This window comes from Alligator mississippiensis, chromosome 14 (genome assembly GCF_030867095.1).
Source record: "Alligator mississippiensis isolate rAllMis1 chromosome 14, rAllMis1, whole genome shotgun sequence".
In the NCBI taxonomy this organism is placed as follows: domain Eukaryota; kingdom Metazoa; phylum Chordata; order Crocodylia; family Alligatoridae; genus Alligator; species Alligator mississippiensis.
The window spans coordinates 28,350,828-28,370,463 of record NC_081837.1 but is presented as its reverse complement, the minus strand read 5'-3'; the positions used below and the strand labels follow the sequence as shown (position 1 = coordinate 28,370,463).

Below are 19,636 nucleotides of genomic sequence, written 5' to 3'. Positions count from 1 at the left end.
ATGCACCCACTGAGTATCTCATGCATTTCCAAATTCTAATTGTTGAGTTTTATGGAAAAATCCACTACATACTAAGTGAATAGACACTGCTTCTGATACCCTTATCTGCTAAATTACAAGAGCCTTTGACTATCTGAAATATTCTCTACATGGAAGTGTAGAGCATGATCAATTGCCTCTTAATCTTCTCGAAATTAAATAGATTACACTTCAGTCTTCCTCCAGCAGATTTTCCAGATTTCGACTCATTTTCTTTTGGACCCTTTCCCATCTCTCAGCAGTGATCTCCCTAGTTCCTTATACAACAGCAATATCACTGTCCTACTTCTGTACGAAGAAGAAGGTTGAAGAATTATACTCCAATTGTACTCCAACTCAAGAATATATCAATGCTTAATTTTAATTGCAAACTTTTTCACAGATACTTTATAAAACACATTTATTTGATTAGGTGATCATATGATAAAGTTTTTTATGGTGTTATAATACAAGTTCAAGTGTGTTATGTATAAATCTCTTGGTCTCAAGACCTTAAAGAGATAACCAGAGTTACTCTGGAGTGGCTAATTCCCTTTCCTTCTGAGTAATACTATATCTGTTCAAAACACAGCAGTGAAATGCAATGATTCACTAATGTCAAATGTAATCAGAGGAATGGGTAAGAGGCCTAACAATCTGAGACTCAATTCAGCAAAGACCTGTATCCTAACCAGGAGCAGGTAAGTGGCACACAAGCCATGGACCCTAAGAAGGGAGTCCTTTCTGTAATTATTCAATTGATCCAATCTAAAAGATATGTTATTGTGATATGCTCTGCATAGCTTATGCCTTCAAATGATTTAGAAATCTGAAGTAGTGCAGAATATTGTTGCTTTCCCTATTAAGCAATGTTTCTTTCTAAAAGCACATGATATATGCAGTTCACAATAGTTTCAAGATTATTTTTGTAGGAATTATATGGTGCTAGGTTTGACCTACGGAGTCTTAAGTGGCTTGAGAATTCTTCTCCCCCCCGATTCATACTACAGCAATTATGACAATCTGGGGTTCTACAGCTAAAAGCCTCCAAGTTTTAACTGAAAAAGGGTGAAAGTAGTAACTGATAGATTTGGAATTTGTCCACCCCTTTATGCCCCACCCTGGTCCTTGACAGCCTGGATTTGGTGACCTTCACAACATGCTACCAAATACAGTGCTTTCCCAGGCCTTTTCTGAGCTAAGGAAATGGACTGATTGTAAGTGCAGTTAGCAGCTAATTCTGGGGATGGGATGAGGTTCAGTTTAACCTCTATTTTGGAAGATTTTTTAAAAGTAATATCATTTTCTAATTTTTTATATGTTATGATTATTGTAATTGCACCTAGAGAACATAAAGGACATAACTCACGACTGAAAATAAGAAAATACTGGCAGTAAGTCAGTAATACCTGCATTTTAAATGAGACAATTATTTTGTGTCATTCTTTTGTGTCATCCTTATAAAAGATCAGCATATATTTCTAAGTAATTATTTTGGCCAACATGTATGTACTGCAGTTAAAAAAATGTTCTTTTAACACAATCTAATTATACAACCCCAACACATGGAGTAGTCAAACACATGCAGAAATCAAAGGTACTACTTATGGGAGAAAGGGCTTCAGGATCTGTCCTGAAGACATCTTATTCCTAGATTAAATTCTGAAACTACTTCCTGCATAATAGTATTAACAGTGTCAGTTTTTATTTTCAAATGTTTTCATTTTCAGTATTCAGCCCTCCATTTTACTTCAGTTCTTCAAATAAGACTGTTACAAAACTGAATACAACTAAAACATTATTTTCAGAAAGGCCTGGACATACACAAATTCAATTCTAAAACTGGAGGAAAACTGCAAGCTGACAGAAGTACAAAATAATGTTTTGTTTGGCACCTAAATAATACACAGAGTCTTTATTCTTTATGCACATTATTAGTCTCACTGAAGTCAAAATTCAATATGTGCCCAAAAATCTTTGCAAGATCAGAAATTGGCAATTACATGTAAAACAAAAAGTTCCAATAAACCAGAATTAAGCTACATGTATAATTATGTTTAAATGTGAACTTATATTAAGCTTATCTAATTAGTTTCTTACTTTATTTTATATTTCTTTAACCACTTAAGTCCTTTTAACGGAAATGTATTTTTCTTAGCTGTATAACATGCCACTGTATTTTTTTGTCTCATAAGGAACCCAAGCACATGGATCCTATAGCAAGATCAGGCCTAAAATACTACTGAAGTAGCACCATATTATATACTATGAATATTGGCATGTGATGACATAATTAGAATGATATTATAATATATATGCATATGAGGTCAGATGTAAATTTGACTAAGCTTTTCTGGACCACTGTACCTGGCACTGTACAAACATCCTGTAAATGAAGATATAGTTTTACCCAAAAAACTTTCACCTCGGGTCTTAATCCTGGAGCCAAATCCATGCACAGACCTTTGCAAAAAGATGGAGCACCACTGGCTTGGTGGGATTCTCAAGGATAGGAAACACTCACTTGTGCAAACAGTTGCAGGAATAAGGGCTAAAATTGTATATACACCATAGTTCAGTATCTGCTTGCATACACTTGATGGACTGGCCTTTTTTAAGAGTAAGATTCTCTCATAGTCACTCAATACTTAATATTTTAATACAGTACAAAATATTTCATTCTGCAGAGCTTCAAAATGTGTCTTGCACACTTCATGTAGTACAACTATTGCAATTAAAAGTTTTCCATGTTAAAATATTCAAACATCAGAAAGACAAGGATAATGTCCTTTCCCACCCATTCCTTTTTTAAACAAGAGAAAGTCTACATTACAAAATATGATTGAATGTTTGCGACTTCAATATTTAACTGCATAACCTGAATTTTGCACAACTGTAGTTTCTAGTAGGGAATAAATACTGACTTTCCTGGGCACTGCATGAAGAGAGAACTGCATCTCAAGTGTATGGGTTAAGAATACTTTATACAAATTATGTCATTTTATACTGTAGAAATTATTTTGTACTGCTATGTTGCTTTCTTTCTGAGGAACTGAAAGATCTACGAACCAACATGAAGCTTCACAAATAATTGATTTCTGATTTGTGGGCAGGTGACCATATTTCCTAGCTCAAGCAAACACATTTAATTTCTCCCAAACCTATACACAATTTGTTTACTATTTTAATTTATAGTCAGTGTAACATTTGGAAAAACACCACTGACAGAATGTAATAGGATTTTCAGAATTTTAAATTACAAGGAAAAAAATCTTTCTTCATGTGTTTTATAATATCTGATTCTTGAATGAGGAGTTCTGTTGTGCAAGAGCTATGCAAAAACAGTCACTGTGACACAGAGGACAGCACACGGCACTAACAGAGCAGCATGCCTTATAGACAGAAACAAACTGAATTCTACAGATACCTTATGTGTTTGATAAGCTTGTTCATTGATCAATACAACTCTCCTCAAAAATCACTATCAGCAGTGTGCAACAGACTGTCAGAGGCCCTCCTTTTTCTAAAGATACAAGTAAAATCAATATCAAATCTCTAACAACAGATAAGGTAGTGATAATGTGGGAACCTGTGATTGGAGGAGAATTTACCTCTCTGCCTGAGCTAACACACAGGAATAGAGCTAGTACAGCCAGCAATTCTGGAAGGCACAATCTAGCGTATCCTCGAGCCTGTGGGAGAAAGCCCATACATGCTGACAAGCAAGTAGCTTATTTGAGTTTGCACTGTATCACCAACTACGATATAAAGTAATAATCCTCATGGGATCAACTAAATGTGTCTGTAAAGTCAACACCAATAAAAGTGTGAGTGTAACTGATGACAGGATGAAGAAAGAGTCATAAAAGAAATTATCCAATGTGCAAGGTTAAAGAGCAGTAAGACACTATAATACAATTCAAAAAGATAGGCAACTCATAAAGGGAAATACACTGATCCCCTGGTTATAATGTGCATTGGGGAAATAAGAACTCTTTCACTGCAGGAAGGACTGAAGCAGCAAAGAGGGGAGAGAAGACAGGCTATGTAGGGCACAGGTAGTATAAAAGGAATGAAATTGGATTAAAAAGCTTCTCTTACCTGCAGCAGTTTTCCTTCAGCTGGAGTAACCTCAGCAACATTAGCAAACACTCCTTCCAATGTGATTGGTTCCACTTTTAAGGGGATCACCCTAATGATTGCCTTCTGAGCTGCTGATCTCTCTGACTCCACTGCTGCGGCGACTGCCAGCCCCGTGTGACCAAGTCCTACCTGAAGGGTGGCCATTAGCAGCCAAGGCCAGAGGACAGCCAGCTGCAGCTGGGGGCCAGCACTCATGCTACCAGCTGCAGCAGTGCACTTTGACCACACATACCGCTCAGGAATGAGTCCTCACTCTGCCAGCAGTTTTCCAACAGCAGGCAAAGCTGGTTGAGCTTAGAGCTCCTGCTTGATTTCAGTCAGTAGGGCAGATGAGAGGGAGGGAAAGGGGCTCAGTTATCTGCAGCTTCTTTCTCCCAACGTTCTTTACTAGACTCCTCTTCTGTTTCTCACCATCATCTTTTCCTTGATGCCATGTGCTCATAGGCCTCTGGGGCCTTAATGAAAAATTGCCAAAAGAAAACACAAAACAAAACAATTCCAACCCACCAAAAACTTTCAATCAGTGTTTCTCATCCTGCAGAGGATAAATCCAGAAAGATCAATGCAGATGGAACGAGTGGCCATCAGACAAGAAACCAACCTGAACCTAGAGGAACGCCATGTAGCATTAAGAAATCTTCAGTCCCGCCAGGTCCAATAATAGGGAGAGAGTCCTCCATGGAAAAAGCACCCTTATCTCTCCTGCTTTAGATCTGGGAGGATTAACAGGTTGAACCCCTCCATCTCAGATGTCTGGGGAAGACACTTGGCCTTCTCTCCACAAAGTTGTCTTTCCCACATATCCCAGTCACAAGAGCACAATCTGTTTTGATTTAGCATTAATTATAGTTATCAGTGTCCTCCATCAATTCCACATATTAAACAATAATACTAAAGGGGCTCTCTCCCTTCAACTACTATAGCAGTAGCTTTAAAGTTTAATTTAAATAAAAGGAAAGGGGGGAAAGTTTGCTACTGTGTTGCTCTCCTCCAATTCTATTTGATTTTTGCCATTCCCTTTTCTGTCAGAAATGCTTCATTCACTTCAGCTTGAGAATCAAGATTAATTCTCTTGGTCTGGCATAAAAAAATAGGGATCCTCTAGTAACTTGCGTTTTGAATCTATTACGCTATAAAGCCTATGATTACCAGTTCTTAATGTTGATTAATGGAATGAAAGACTTCTCAAGATGCTTTCAAATTCCTAAAAAGTAAAAGCCTCCAAACACTCAAAGTTTAGGTATGGGCTCCAAAGAAAAAGGTACAAACATGCCCTTTTTTGGTTCCTATTAGTCCTATTCACACTTGCAATTGGTTATCACTGCTTTCAAGCACATGTTAATACGATCTTTAAAACAAACTACTAGTTCTAAGAAATAAAGTTCCATGGACTATCCAAAATTCCAACAAAAAATAGAGTCTTCATAACTGCAGAGAATGGAAGGAAATTCTGCAACTAAAACATATCTGTTACACTGTTCATTCTTCAGGAAAAAGGGATTTAAAAAAAAAATCAATCTGCAAACCTGTTGAGCAGTCTGCCTGCAGCAATCCAAAGGGGTTGAAACAGATGGAAATGTTTCTATAAATCCTGGACAAAAAAAAGTCTCAAGAGCTTAATAAAAATTGTCTTTTTTAACCAGTCTGTTACTTTGCCGGGTGGAGGAAAAAAAGTATACACATGCCCTAGGCAGGCAGATGCTAGTGGAATTTCTCCACCTGAAAGAGAATCCAAGAAGATCAAAGGGAGAAATCTACAACAGCCTGAAAGCTCCTGGGCCAGGCATGGCTGAAAATGAACTTCCCAGATATAATCTAAAGAGTTTTAGGAAGAATCCAAAAGTATTTCTGAAAATTCCCTTGAAATAAGTTTCTTCTCTCACTACAGCACACAAAATTATGAGCTGTAAGTGTAGGAAGTAAGAAAGAAAGTAAAGTCTGGAACATCAGCAGCGATCCAGCAGTAAACCCAGGCAAGCTGCTATCATTCTAAAACCAGCAACAAATCCCAGAAGGAAAAAAGAGACTCTCAGTTGTGGAGTGAACTTGGAAAATTCAGCAAAAGTCGTGGAAGAGCTTTCCTTCCAGATCAACTCCCTGGAGGAAGACCGTGGTTTGGAGTTTCTGTGTTCCCAGCTCTCTGCCTCCCTCCCCTGGGACTGCAAGCACTCTCCCTACCTGCTGACACAAAGTGAGGGTGGAGCAGCTAGCAGGAACAACCCCACCCCCTCGATGTCTAGTTTTCTGAGCTCCTGGACTCCCTCTCCTGATCTTCTGCTTAACTGCATTCAACAAGCACAGTCCTTACTAACCTCTGATTAAGCTATCACATGTAAATTAGGGTCACTCACTGGTCTTTCAAACTGACATCAAAGCAAAGTCTGTGCCCAAGGCAGTAAAGATAAAAATAAAAAATACAACAACATAAAATGAAAAGTCAGATCAATAAACAAATGAAGCACGGAATTTATCAAAGTGAATTCAAGTTCTTTCCCAGACTTCTCATAGCACTCTGAATGGCACCTAGCCAGCATCTAAAGCAACTCCCCTCTATAACATTAACTGATTTATTGCAGCCTTATGTCTCCAGCCCTGGGAAGGGCTCTGTCCATTTCACGCGCAGCCTTTCTTCAGCTCTTGCTAATTTAGATTCAGTAGCCCTTTTCTAGTTGCTACTGCAAGGAGGTTTCAGGTCATGCTGATGTCAGAGGTCTGGAATTCAACTGTTATTCTACTCTGACACCACTGGGAGGTGAATAATACTATGGGTCAGACCTATAACCTCAAAGTAAGGTTGCAAGAAGTAGTTTGTAACTTGACGTGATGGATCTGGCTGGTGAGAAGATCCAGAATTTAATACAAAGAACAGTATGTCATATACTGAAAACCTACCATCTATTCAGTCATTTCTTCATTTAACTGTGATTTCAGCATTTTTAAATATTCCTCTATCAATCAAGGTATTTAGGGGAAAGGAATTGCCCTCCAGAATATGACAGAATAATGATGTTTTGGATACATGTTCAACCAAATTCATCCCTATACTCCATATAACTTGATGGAGTCACACAAGGCGGGGATCTTGATCCACTAAAATATTGAAAGTCAGTGTGGAAATGATTATTTAAACATAAAGATGATATTCGGCGCTATTCATACACTAAATATTTATTTTCAAAATATGATACATATGCCATTTAAAGTGTAAAATACACACAGAGAACATAAATGTAACATCCATTTCATTTTAATAACCTTAGTTATAGGTTACTGGAACCACCGACTGCATGTGCTGCTATAATTTTACACCTCAGTGTTAAACCAAGCTCCACACTGTTCCTACTAACAAGAAAGCAGTTAAACAAAAAAGCAGTACCTTGTTGGAGTAGTTACATTTTATTATTTACTGACTAAAATACATTCTTGCTAAAGGCGCTGCAATACCAAGATGTTTGGTCTGGAGGATTATCTGAGACTTGTAAGGCCTTGTGCAATACTAGACTTATTTTTAAGACACTGAATGTGCCTCACATTATGCCCAAGAGAGTACCTTAAGGATAAAGAGAGTTTTGGTTGATCATACTACTGTGCATGGGAGGTATGGTAGGCAATCCAGCTCCATAGCCTTTTTAATTGGTATTTTATATACTATATAATAAAATATATTATATATGGTATTATATGTAAAGCTAATGCTAAGATTTTGTAATTAATCTTTGAAGCAAAAGAATCTTAAACCATACCAAGGCTGCCTGACTCATATCTCAGAAAGAGCTTTGAAAGACTGAAGAAGGGAAGATAGGAAGCTTTGTTTGTTTGTATTTCAGTTATTTAATAAGAGTGAGGTCCAGTCCGTGAATGCTACATTTCAATGATCTCTATCATTGCACTCTACCTTCCCTGTCAGGAAAACTAGACTGGACATGATTCTCCTCAAAGCCTATCATTATTTTCTTAATATCAGAAGCTTCAACAGAGTAATAAGGCTAATGGTTTTTCCCACTGCACCCTCTATATCAGTCCCGCAGCCCTGTCAACTAAGGACCACCAAAACCAGACTTGGATTATAGTGTTCCTGCTGTAGCACTGGACATCTTTTCCCTTTAACTATTTGACTGTCCTTGTTTTTTCCCTATTGTTTCCATACATTCTCATTTAACAACAGGGCTTGGGAATAGGCACCTGACTCAAAACATTAAAGCAGCTGACCTCTGAAAACTAAATGGGTGCGTCTACATGTTCATTAATGCACCGTAAATACAGCGAATTAATTTTAGTACCTGTAATAACAGGTACTAACTTAACGCGCTGTATTTAACATTATTGTGCAGTAGTGCTGGTGCATGCTTTTTTGTGATGTTAATGAGCAGTAGACTAATTCTACTATGCATTAGCATGGTTTTTGTCTGCTTTGCTAATGCACATAAAATTAGTCTACTGCACATTTAGTGTCTCATGTAGATGCACCCATTGAGTGCATAATAAATTATTTAAAATGGAAGCTTTGTGAAAGTTTAGTATGATAATGAAACTGCTAATGTAATGAGACACAAAAACACACAAGTTTTCAGCTGTTTTATCTGAAGCCTTGGTAGGTGTTTCAAGATTTGGGTATGGTTCATCCTACCACCCAAACTTCATCTGGGACATATGAAGCACAGTTATAAGCAACAACAAAAATTAGAAAAGTGCATCTCAGGTTTTGATGAATAAAAGCTCTAATAACTTATCTTTTCCCTTGTGCAGTTTTCACAATTAGACAGAACTGACTAAGCACAAGGCAATTAAAGCTGCATTTTCTTATTGCTGCTTTATTCATATATATTCTAAGGAAACATAAATATTGCACATGCATCCTTTATTCTTTGGCCAATACTTTAACACTAATACAGATACAGAGGTGTTTAAAAACCTTAGCTCTACTGTCAGTATAAATAGGATTACATTAAACAAGTTTAAAATGCCCAGCAAAGACCTATTTAAAATGAGCCAATATGTTAAAAGAACAGCTTACTTACCATTACAGCTATCACTAAAATCAAAAGGAAATAATTAAAACAAAAGAATGCTCCATTATTGTAAAAGATCCAGCGGCTATAGTGGCTGAAGGATGCTCACCAGCGGGACATGCTTGTCATTGAAACAGAGCATGAGATTAGGAAGAGGATTTCCTAGTGAATCACTGAGAAAATTAGGTCATCTTTCTTACAGCTGCTCTCCTAGAATCCCTGAGCCATTCAGACCTGGAATCTTGTGACCTCCCAGTGCTTCTGTTTCTCATACAATTCCCTTTAAAGCACGCAATGTGATTCCCAGAGATAAGGAGAGCACCAAATTAGGTCTGTTTTGATTGGTTTCCAGCAATGAAAACTGCAGAGATTCCAAATAAGAGAACTAAAAAAAACTTACTCCCCAGTACGAATGTCTTACAGAGGCTTCCTGTTTACACAGAGCCAAACTTTCCATTGAGCCTGAGCAGCTAAATAATTACTTTATTTTGAAGACTTTGGCCGCTAGATGTTTTACAGTGTGTCAAGGTAAAAAAACATAACTAAAGTGATGTAAACAATGGAATAACTAATTTCCCAAAAATTCACAATGAGAGTAAAGGAAAAGATTCTTTTAACACAGTTGAAGAGATTCAAAGTGCAGTGTGTGCTAAGCACTACCACTGGAGACTGAAACAGAGAACCAAGCTGGCAGCTGAGGCACATTTTCACATACTTGTCACCCACTTCTTACTCTCTTAATTCTTCCTCTGAAAAGTGCTCCTGCTTGCAAGCTACATCTACCAGCAGATGGAGATCTAGGAAGAAGAGGATGTATTTATTTAATATAGCTCCCCCTTCTCACTTGCTTCTTACCTACCTCCATTCATAGCAATGGTTTCAAGTCTTTTCTACTTTTTGGTTGCTGATGTGAAATGCAGCCAAGCATACTACTTCAGGAGTTTGATGGCCACTGCTCAGAAATACTGATTATTCAAAGTTAGCATCTTTTCAGACATAAAAAACATTATCCTTAAATGCAAAAGATGAAGATTTTTGTGGGTGATATTTTTACTGTACCAACTGCATGGTTGGGAAAGATTTAGACAAGCTTCCAGATACAGGTCACCCTTCAGGTTCTTAGACCTAAAGAAGGGTGCCTTATACCCAAAAGCTTGTCTAAATCTCTCCTAACCATGCAGTAGGTCCACTAAAAAAATATCACCCACAAAAATCCTTGCTTTTCATATATTCCCTGGAGCATTATGGTTACAGCATCACTCTTAAAACTGCCATAGCATTTCTCATGGAGGGTGGGGGAGGAAGTGACACAAGGGTGGGCCTGCCACTTGTCACCCCCCCTCCCCCCCCGGCACCTTCTGCGGGTGGTCGCCGCTTGCCACCCTGCTGCCAACGCCCACAAACTGTACCACCCCAGTCTCAGGAGGCACCAGTCACCCATGGTATCTCTAAATGCTATTTCTCTCTCACACATCAATCTGCACTGAGGTAAAGCAATACTTCACAACTGACTGGAATGCAGCAGAACTTATTAATTAACAGAATTTAATCCTTTAAAAAATGTGCTCCCTGGTCTCTTCCTACAATCCAGCCCTCATACAAACAGTGGGCAATGGGATAGCAGAATGTGCATTATTCAAACCAGCAATTAAGTGTCCTGAAATGAAACTAATTTTGGGAAAATGGACCAATGCTCCTCTCTGGAACACATCGTTCCAGAGTACAGACACTCTGTCTTCATCTGCAGGCCTAGATTAAACCAAACAGATGCCTAGCACCCCAGGTCCTGAAGTCATTTGATTACATCAGAAATTCACACTTCATTGATGTAATTTCTAGACTGGGGAGAAAATCTTATAGATGTGACCCAAGTATAATGTTAGTGAAGTCTGTAAACAACCTGAAATGATCCCTAAAAATATGAACTATCCCCATATAGCTCAATGTGGTAACCACTCCAAAGTCATTGCTCTGGAAAGTTTCTCAACACTGCCTCAGCAAATGCCTCTGTAAAGCATGGAGTGAACAGCTGATCATGTATCCCAGTTACTGGGACAAACACTGGGGACCACTCTGCTCACTTCCAAGCTGTGTAGACAGAGTATTCGGAAACAAGTTTTTTTCTCTAGTTGCTACTAAGGGAAAGGGAATCCCTTTGTTATCTGCGAGGGACAAAAGGAAACAACAACTATTTACCAGACAGCAGGGATGTCAAACATAAGGCCTGCAGGCTAGATCCAGCCTGTGGAATCATTTGATCTGGTCTGTCGGTTGCTGGACAGACCCAACATGCCAATTCTGGCCCTGTGTGCCACATGTGGTATGTGGGCTAGATCTGTCTGTGTGCCTTGCACGTAGCATAGGGGTGAGTCTGGAGGACACAGTACATGTAATGCCCTGCTGGACCAGATCTGAGAGCTAGTTCCAGGGCTGATCCAAATCAAGTGGTGCTGGAACTAGAACAAAGGGCAGCCTGCCACATGCAGAGTGCATCCCAGATCAACCCTCTGTGCTGCATGCCCAGGAGGTCAATCCCAGCCTGGCCCTCGAACCAACCCAGCAACCCTCACTTAGGGGCTGGATGAGTTTGACACCTCTGTCATACAGTAACTCACTGGATCTTTAAGTTTGATGTCCACATGGATCCACTTTAAATCTGTGCAAATCACAAATATGCGAGGTCAGATTTATTTTTAACAGAAGTTTCTGTTACGGCCATGCCTGCAGTTCTCATACCCCTCAGTCTATCACGGATGTCAAAGGACAGAACAGCTACAAGCGCCATTACGTTCCTTCATCAAACAGAATCTCAAAGATTCAAGACCACTTCATGCAATAATATGGGATAGAACTTAAGGGTGACCTTATCCCAATGAAAAGCAGTGAATAAAGGGCCCTGCAATAACGTCCTGTATTTTGCTGCTACTTCTTGCTGTGGTAATAGCCACTACAAATGCCATCTTTATGGACAGATGTTTATGGCTGCCAATATACATGCTCAGAGGTGTTAGGAGATAGGGGGTGGTGTTTTAATTAGAGCAGCTCCCAGGCATCTGCTCTAATTAAAACACCACAGCATCATGTGTATTAAGCCCTGCACATTTAAAAATGGCCACAGGACATTTTATCTAAACCTCATTTGATGAGGTTAAGTTAAAGTACCCCACGGCCATTTTTAAATGCATGGGGGCTTAATACACATGACACTGAAGTGATGCTGCAGCATTCTAATTAGAACACAGAACAGACTCGATTAATCTGCTTGATTAATCAAGCATTCTAATTAGAATGCCAATGATCATGTGTACAGACAACTACAGCTTTATGGATGGATTGTACAAAATGTGAAAAAAGCCCATAAGGAAATTTGACTTTGCAGAGAGTATGAAAACAACATGACCATGAACCACTGGCTGATACATAGGGATGATCATCAGATGGAACTAAGAAAAACCCCAATCTCCTTAGGGAACAGATAGCAGAAATATATGTTGCAAAGTTGCCTATACTAGGTGATTCTTAACCTTTTTAGACCCAAGGCATCCCTCAGAAAGCGCTGGTTCTTAGCTTTCACTCATTTCTTGACTATGGAAAAAATAATAAATCACAGAACTTGTTGCACAGAACTCAGAAAGACTGCAACAACTCAGAAATTTTTTGACACTATGGATTCCTATTTAAACTTTCTGGGTTTATCTTATGAATCATGTCTACCTATCATGGCACCCTGGTTAAGAATCACGGCTGTAGAGAATCTCTTCTACTTTTTCACATAAGTCAGTCTAACAGAAGTCCTTCTACTCTGCAGAAGAATAACAGCTCAGTATTTTCTCTTTTGAGAGGTCCTCTAGCCAGTGTCCTATCTGCCAGGTGGAATGAGGCCAGGTTGGGATGTGACATTTGGCCTTGGTTCTAGGACTTTATTGACAAAAGCCAGATGTGTAACCAAGAGATTTAACAGTTCTAAGTACCAAAACTACCTGGCCCAAGGCTCATGCTACAGTGTGACCCATCAGCTGGGGCACATAAGCAATGGTATTTGGGAATGTGCACCGGGCTAGAGGATGAAGTTTATTACAGTCTGGAAACTGTAATAAATGTAGATAGGTAATCTGGAGCCTAACAACTCTCCCATTAATTCTATAGACCGAGTCAAGGTGAGTGGTCTCAGTTGATCCTTAGGCCCAGGGTAACAAAGAGATGGAGTTTGAATTGAGTCAATGACTTGCTATGAAGTTATTTTCCCTAACTTTATCCAAAGTCACTTAAAGTACAGCAATTGGGACAATCACACCCAATGTATCACAGGTTAGATAGCTAAAAACCCACACCACTTTGCAAATGTTAGCTTTAGTATCTACCCTTAAGTTACTTGTGAACAGCTGTGAGGAAACCTGTATTGTGACCTTGCAAGTTTAGAAGGCCTATTCAAGATGAAGCCATGTGTGTGAGGGAGTGAGTGTGGCACTGTCATTCTGCAATGGGTTTCCGAGTTACTTAAATTATTGTAAAAAACTCACGTTAGAGATGGTAACTTTCCAGATTTTCTCTTCCTTCAAGAATGAATATTTGGAAATTTTGAGAATGAACACTCCAGTCATATGCAGTGAGTGAAACAGACACAATTTTGCCATATAAGACAAGTCTTTTAAACAGCTCTAGATAGAGCAGTGGTGCTCAACCTTTTTGGCTGCTTGGTAAGATGGGCAGTGCCTGATCTGTCCACATGCTGGATCTGACTACTGGTCATATACTGACACCCAGGGCAGTCATGCTAGGACCCCAACCTGGCTCTGTTGAGGGAAAGGGACTGGATGCAGCCCCAGCCTGGTCTCATGAGAGGGAAGGGAGGGGTGTGGTTGGCCCTGAACCAGCCACAGGGGAAGAGGTTGTGGCCTGGCCCTGATCCAATGCAGGGGTTGTTCCATTCCAATCTGGCCGTGTGGGAGGAAGGGGACATGGCCTGGCCCTGACCCACCACACAGGGCTTGGGGTCTGGGAATTCAGTAGCAGGGAAGGGTAGCTGCCTTAAATGCCACCACTCCGCCACTGCCAAATTATCTGACCTGTGGGGAGCCCAATGGGCTGGATACCCTGGCTCCACTGGCTGCATTTGGCCTGTGGGCTGGAGGTTGAGCACCCCTGCTTCAGAGTAGCTTGGGTTATAAACCTGACACTTGGAAGAGACAATAAATTAGACATGTACTTTTCAGTGGTTGATGCATTTCATTTTGGATGATTTAAGTCACTAATTAAAAGAGGTACTTCCCACAAGTGCTGATTTTCCTGTATATACAATACAGGTTTTTAAGATAATCTTATAGTCCTATCAGTAACTGGTCATGCACAAGTTGCTTTCAATTTAAAAAAAATGTCATTTAATACAAGGCATGACACACATCCTGGCTGATTCTAAATAAGCATAAATACACATTCATGACTAATGATACATGAATATGCATGCATGTGCAATGAGGCAGTGGGTCATGGGCACCTTGCTTCCTACAATATACAAGACTGAAAATACAGCTTAACCAAAATATGGTCCAGATATTGAAGACCTCTTCCTCATGCAGTACTTTATTCCTGCCTTGCCCATTGTGTAACATTCAACCTGCAAGCTATATGTGGCAGAAGTCAGGCAGAGTAGATCAATTATGAGCATGTAGTTACAGACTTCTGTATTGAATGCAAAAGGACAAAGTTAAGATTGTATGAGTGACATCGGGCATTGCCTGAATCTCGAGTTTTATAAAAACGTACTGTAAATAACAAAATAGAACCAACCCCAGAATGTCCCTTTTTAAGAAGCAAAAAACACAAAAAATATATAAATGAATACATCTCGTGGAGATATTTGCTATGTATCAAAAAACTGATGCTTCTTGTAGCTGGTATATGCTATGTGACTATGGTCAATTACTATTAGCCTCAAAAAACCAGAAAATATCACTATATAATCTTAATGTCACTCTATAGGTGACATTACAACTCAGTCTTTAATTACATGGTCATATGGAAATAAAACATAACTATTTTAGGACAGTATTTGCTAAACTTATGAAAGACTAATATGTAGTGCCAATAATGGCAGTGAATTGTACACAATAATAAAAGGGAAGTCTCTTTCTTTCCTTTGTTCCTGCTGTGTTTTGCATAGGGTTTTAGTGATTTTTTTTTAAAGATTTCTTTCAAAAGATATTCTTAATTTCTTTTTTGTTACTGTGTATAGGAATTTAGGAGAATATCACTATACTAATAGATTACAAATGATGAAGAAGCCTGTCAAAACAGGTTGGTCCACAATTTGTCCTAAAGATAGACTTTGGAAACACCTGATCTCCCCTGAAAATCTGTTCCACAGCTGAAGGCTCTCTTATTAAGAATGTTTTGTGCTCAGTTCTCATATGTTTCATTCTGGGCTTTTTAATCTGTACTAACCAATAGGAATGCAGAAAATGTAGTCTTTGATATAAACTGGAGGCTCAATCAATAAATTGCTTTGAAAATTAAGACCAAAGGCTTAAATTGGCATCAGAAACTGTGTGGGAGCCACTGCAGGCACTTGAATGCAAACCTACTGTGCTTGTAAAAGCCTAAGTCAAGTACGGGTAAGGCACTCAAGCAGCTGCCTTCTATACCAGCTATGGCCTGTGTATCTTCATCTTCAGCTTCAGTTACTTTAATCTGTGCTAGCTGGCAGAAATACCCAAGTCATCTGCTAGGTAAGGATACCCAAAGTACAGTGTGCTCTTGGCACAGCTCTTCCATAATCTCCAACTCATGGGCTGTGGGGGAAAAACTTGCTCTTGGAATTCAAGTAATTTAGCTGAGGACAGCAAAAGCTGCAAATGGTTCTCCCTAAGAAAAAAATCAAGGCTGATCTGAAGGAAAAAAGACTACCTAAATGGAAATTTTTAAATATTTTTAATTGCTGACTACTTCCTGTCAGGAAATCACAAAGAATGACTTCCCAGTGCAGGTAAGTAGATCTGAGATTGTAGAAATTCCTCAATGGCTGGTATGCTGTTTATTCACATTCAGATACAACACATATGCTTTCCAGCTATAGAAACGATAAAAACTCATGTTCTGTTTGTTACATTATTTTTCTAGGGGTTTGAATAAATATATATGTTCCACTATTCTAACTGGAGGTGTTATTTTAAAATGATTTAGTTAAATCAATACTAGATGTTTTTGTAGACACTTGCAATTGTTTTAAAATTAGTGGTTATATCAGTATAAGTCAGGTTTATACATCTACATTTGCGTGCATATCAGATAAACGCATAATTAACTGAACTGTACAAAACAATACCTATCCCAACTTTTTGCCTATTGCTTACATTATTAACAAACTTTAGTTAACTTCCTATTGGTCCAATGCATAAACTGGTTAAGTGCATAGGTTTGCTGGGTTACATAAGCATTCTTTAGTCCCACTGCTACTTTATAACTGGTCTCTGCTTAACTGCTTAATTGACAAAACTGTTTAGGCCCTGTCTGTTTCAAGACTACTGGTTTTCCTTACAAGCTGAACAGAGAGAAGACAAGTTAAAGGGAGGAAGTATTCAAACACAATCTTTCTCTGATCTGACTAGGTCAATTTAAAACAAAACAGAACAAAACAAAAGAAAAGATGGATCACACAGTATCCTTTATGGTAAGGGTTGCCAAAATATGGAATGGGCTTCCAAGGGAGGTGGCGTTTTCCCTTACCTTGGAGGTGTTGAAGAAGAGATTAGACAGGCATCTGGCTGGGGTTACTTAACCCCAGCCCTCTTTCCTGCCTGCAGCAGTGGTGTCAGACCCAATGATCTACCAGGTCCCTTCTGACCCTAGAAATCTATCTATGAAATCTAAGTATTAAACTGGTGAAACTTTGGATCCACCAGGCCTAAAAGGATATACTGGTTTATATATACCAGGCCTAAAAGAATATACTGGTAACATTGATCACACCTTGGTGACCATTCCACTTTCCCAGCAACTAGTTTCCAAACACAAATAGTAGTCCTTTCTTTCTTTAAAAAAAAAAGCCAGGTGTTTAGCTTTACAATATTCCATATCAGATAAGCATTTTTCTACCCATAGGGAAACTCAAGCACAGAAATTAATTTCCCATTGATAACAGGTAGGATACCAGTGAGCTTCAAAATTAAGCCAGAATTTGGTATTCTGCTTTAACCAGAACCTCTTCTCTGAAAACAATCTCTATCAGGAAACCCAAGAGTGGGTATCACTTTGCTGGCAAAAGGCAGGCTGACATTCCTCATTACTCAGATAAGTTTTGTCATAAAGAGTAGGGATTTAACGTATATAGCATAAACTGTCACAATCTACTAGAAACTAATCCCCCCACTCCCACTTGTCCTTCACTACTGGCCTTGGAACCTTCCAATTAAAGTGTTGCTTCTTGACCAGCATGAGATGAAGCCTCCTGCAGGAACTGCATGTTCCTAGTGACCATCCTGGCTGTTCCCCAGAACCACTCCAAAGCACACCATGAATCTTTTCTGTGCTAAAGCCTTTTACTTAAATTTACATTTCTTTTAAGTTATTACATTTTGCAAGAAGTTTGACCACAGATGCTTTGCTGCCTATTTTTTCTAATTAATTTCAGCAATTACTTTGGCAGTTTGACAACCAAGCCCTTGTCTTGGTATTTTAGTAACCACTTCAGCCAGAGCCTGTTTTTATTAACTCAGTGCTCATCTCAACAATTGAATGCCTGTCTTAGAGCACTGGCATCTGTCTCTTCTGCTCAGCACTTTGACATCCAAGCTCTTGGACCAAGAGGGCCAAGTTCAAAACTTGGCTTACTGGTATAGCGTATTTCCTTCTCATACAGGAATAAGCAATACAGGGACAAGCACTTCTGTCTTAGTATGGTTGTTACTAGGGCTGTGCGAAGCTTCGGTCCCTGATTCGATTGGGCAGAGATTCGGAGATTTGGTGGCCAAATCTCTGAATCCAAATCGAATCAGAGGACCCTTTAATCCCTCCAAATCGATTCAGAACCCTGAATCGATTCAGAGAGATTCAGGGATTTGGACGTAGATACAGCTTTAAATGATTTTTCTACATACCTCTAGGTAGCAGGGGCTCTGAATGCTGCAGTGCTGGGGCAGATGCAGCATCCCACAGAAGGATGGGGGGCTCCCCAGCGCGCTTGCCAACAGACCCCAAAGTGGACCAGAAGAACTTCCGGTCCACTTGCTGGTCCACTGTGGAGCATGCGCCCCCCCCCCCAGCTTGGTGACTGGTGCCTCCTGGGTCTGGGGTGGGGGCACCCGGGGTCCCCCTGCGGTTGATCACTGAGCTGGGGAAGGTATGGGGGGCCCTCAGCGTGCTCCCTGGCAGACCCAGAAGTGGACCAGAAGTACTTCCGGTCTACTTCTGGGTTCACTGCTGAGCACGCTGGAGAGCTCCCCATGCTCCTGTGGGATGCTCCATGAGCCCCAGTACCACAGTGATCATGAGCCGTGCCTGCTATTTCAAGGTACGTAGAAAAAACTTTTAAAGCTGTGCCTGTGTCCAAATCACTGATTCACCGAATCAGGGACAGTGATCTGAACCAACGGATCGAATCACTGTCCCTGATTTGGGCTGAATGCAAATTGAATAGGGCCCATTTCGCACAGCTCTAGTTGTTACTACATTGCCAGTATAATTATTTCCATTCCACTGTCTTAACTATACAGCTTCAAAACTTAGGACTAACTCTTACCAGGGGACTTGCCCTTCTGTGAACTGCTTCTTCTTTCTCTGCATTTGGCTTGCATGGATGAAACTGTGTCTTTGGCAGATTTGTTCACTGGCCCCACCTCTGAAATAAGGAATCCTATTTGTTCTGAAGAGACAACCGTCTCTGATGTATTGGTTTGACATTTAATACTTGAATCCACCTAAAAAAAAAGTTAAATCCCACTCAATACTTCAAGCACTTTAGGAGATTTAATGTAGATTACTATCTTTCCCACATGGGAGGTTTATTTGAATGGACATTCAACTAACATAGAACACTCCATGGTCCTGGATGGCATAAAAGGAAGTTTGTCCAGTTCCATTTTGTGCCTTCTAAATGACAAGTTCAAATAAACTCAATTGCTTGAAGTTCCAAAATATACAGAGTTAAAGTACACATCTATTTAATCTTTGCCTTGTCCCCAGAGAGCTGCCAACAGCTAAAAGAAATTATCTGCAAGCATTCCAGCTGTATTCACTGTGCTGGGGAAAGTGGGCTATATTGGATAGCAAAGGGATCAGCTGAAATGCCATTTGCTTGACAGAGCTTCAATTATTATATAATGCTACCTGGATGGGCCATATGTCTATGGAGTGACAGGGAAGATAAGCCTGTATGCCTGATCTCCATGTGTGTGACCTCTGTGGCAGGCCAGTAGGGGGAGCTCCTGCATTCAGCCTCCCTCCTCACCACGCCTGTCCACCTTCCGGACTCC

The 19,636-nt window shown here is 39.7% G+C and overlaps 2 protein-coding genes across 3 annotated transcripts in view; both read right to left on the bottom strand.

Annotated features, from left to right (window-relative positions):
• RNF43 (ring finger protein 43) overlaps positions 1-6,343 on the bottom strand; it is a 75,626-nt gene extending 69,283 nt beyond the window's left edge. Inside the window, exon 1 of the mRNA XM_006267924.4 lies at positions 4,120-6,343. Coding sequence (XP_006267986.3) covers positions 4,120-4,356 — 237 coding nt within the window. The 5' untranslated portion in view covers positions 4,357-6,343. The remainder of the gene's footprint in view (positions 1-4,119) is intronic.
• A 989-nt stretch (positions 6,344-7,332) lies between these two features.
• HSF5 (heat shock transcription factor 5) overlaps positions 7,333-19,636 on the bottom strand; it is a 38,582-nt gene continuing 26,278 nt past the window's right edge. Inside the window, exons 5-6 of one of the 2 annotated variants that reach the window (XM_059717227.1) lie at positions 18,904-19,081; positions 7,333-9,967 (exon numbers count right to left, since the gene is read on the bottom strand). In XM_059717227.1, coding sequence (XP_059573210.1) covers positions 9,900-9,967; positions 18,904-19,081 — 246 coding nt within the window. In that variant the 3' untranslated portion in view covers positions 7,333-9,899. The remainder of the gene's footprint in view (positions 9,968-18,903; positions 19,082-19,636) is intronic. The other variant, XM_059717228.1, reaches the window with a different exon arrangement.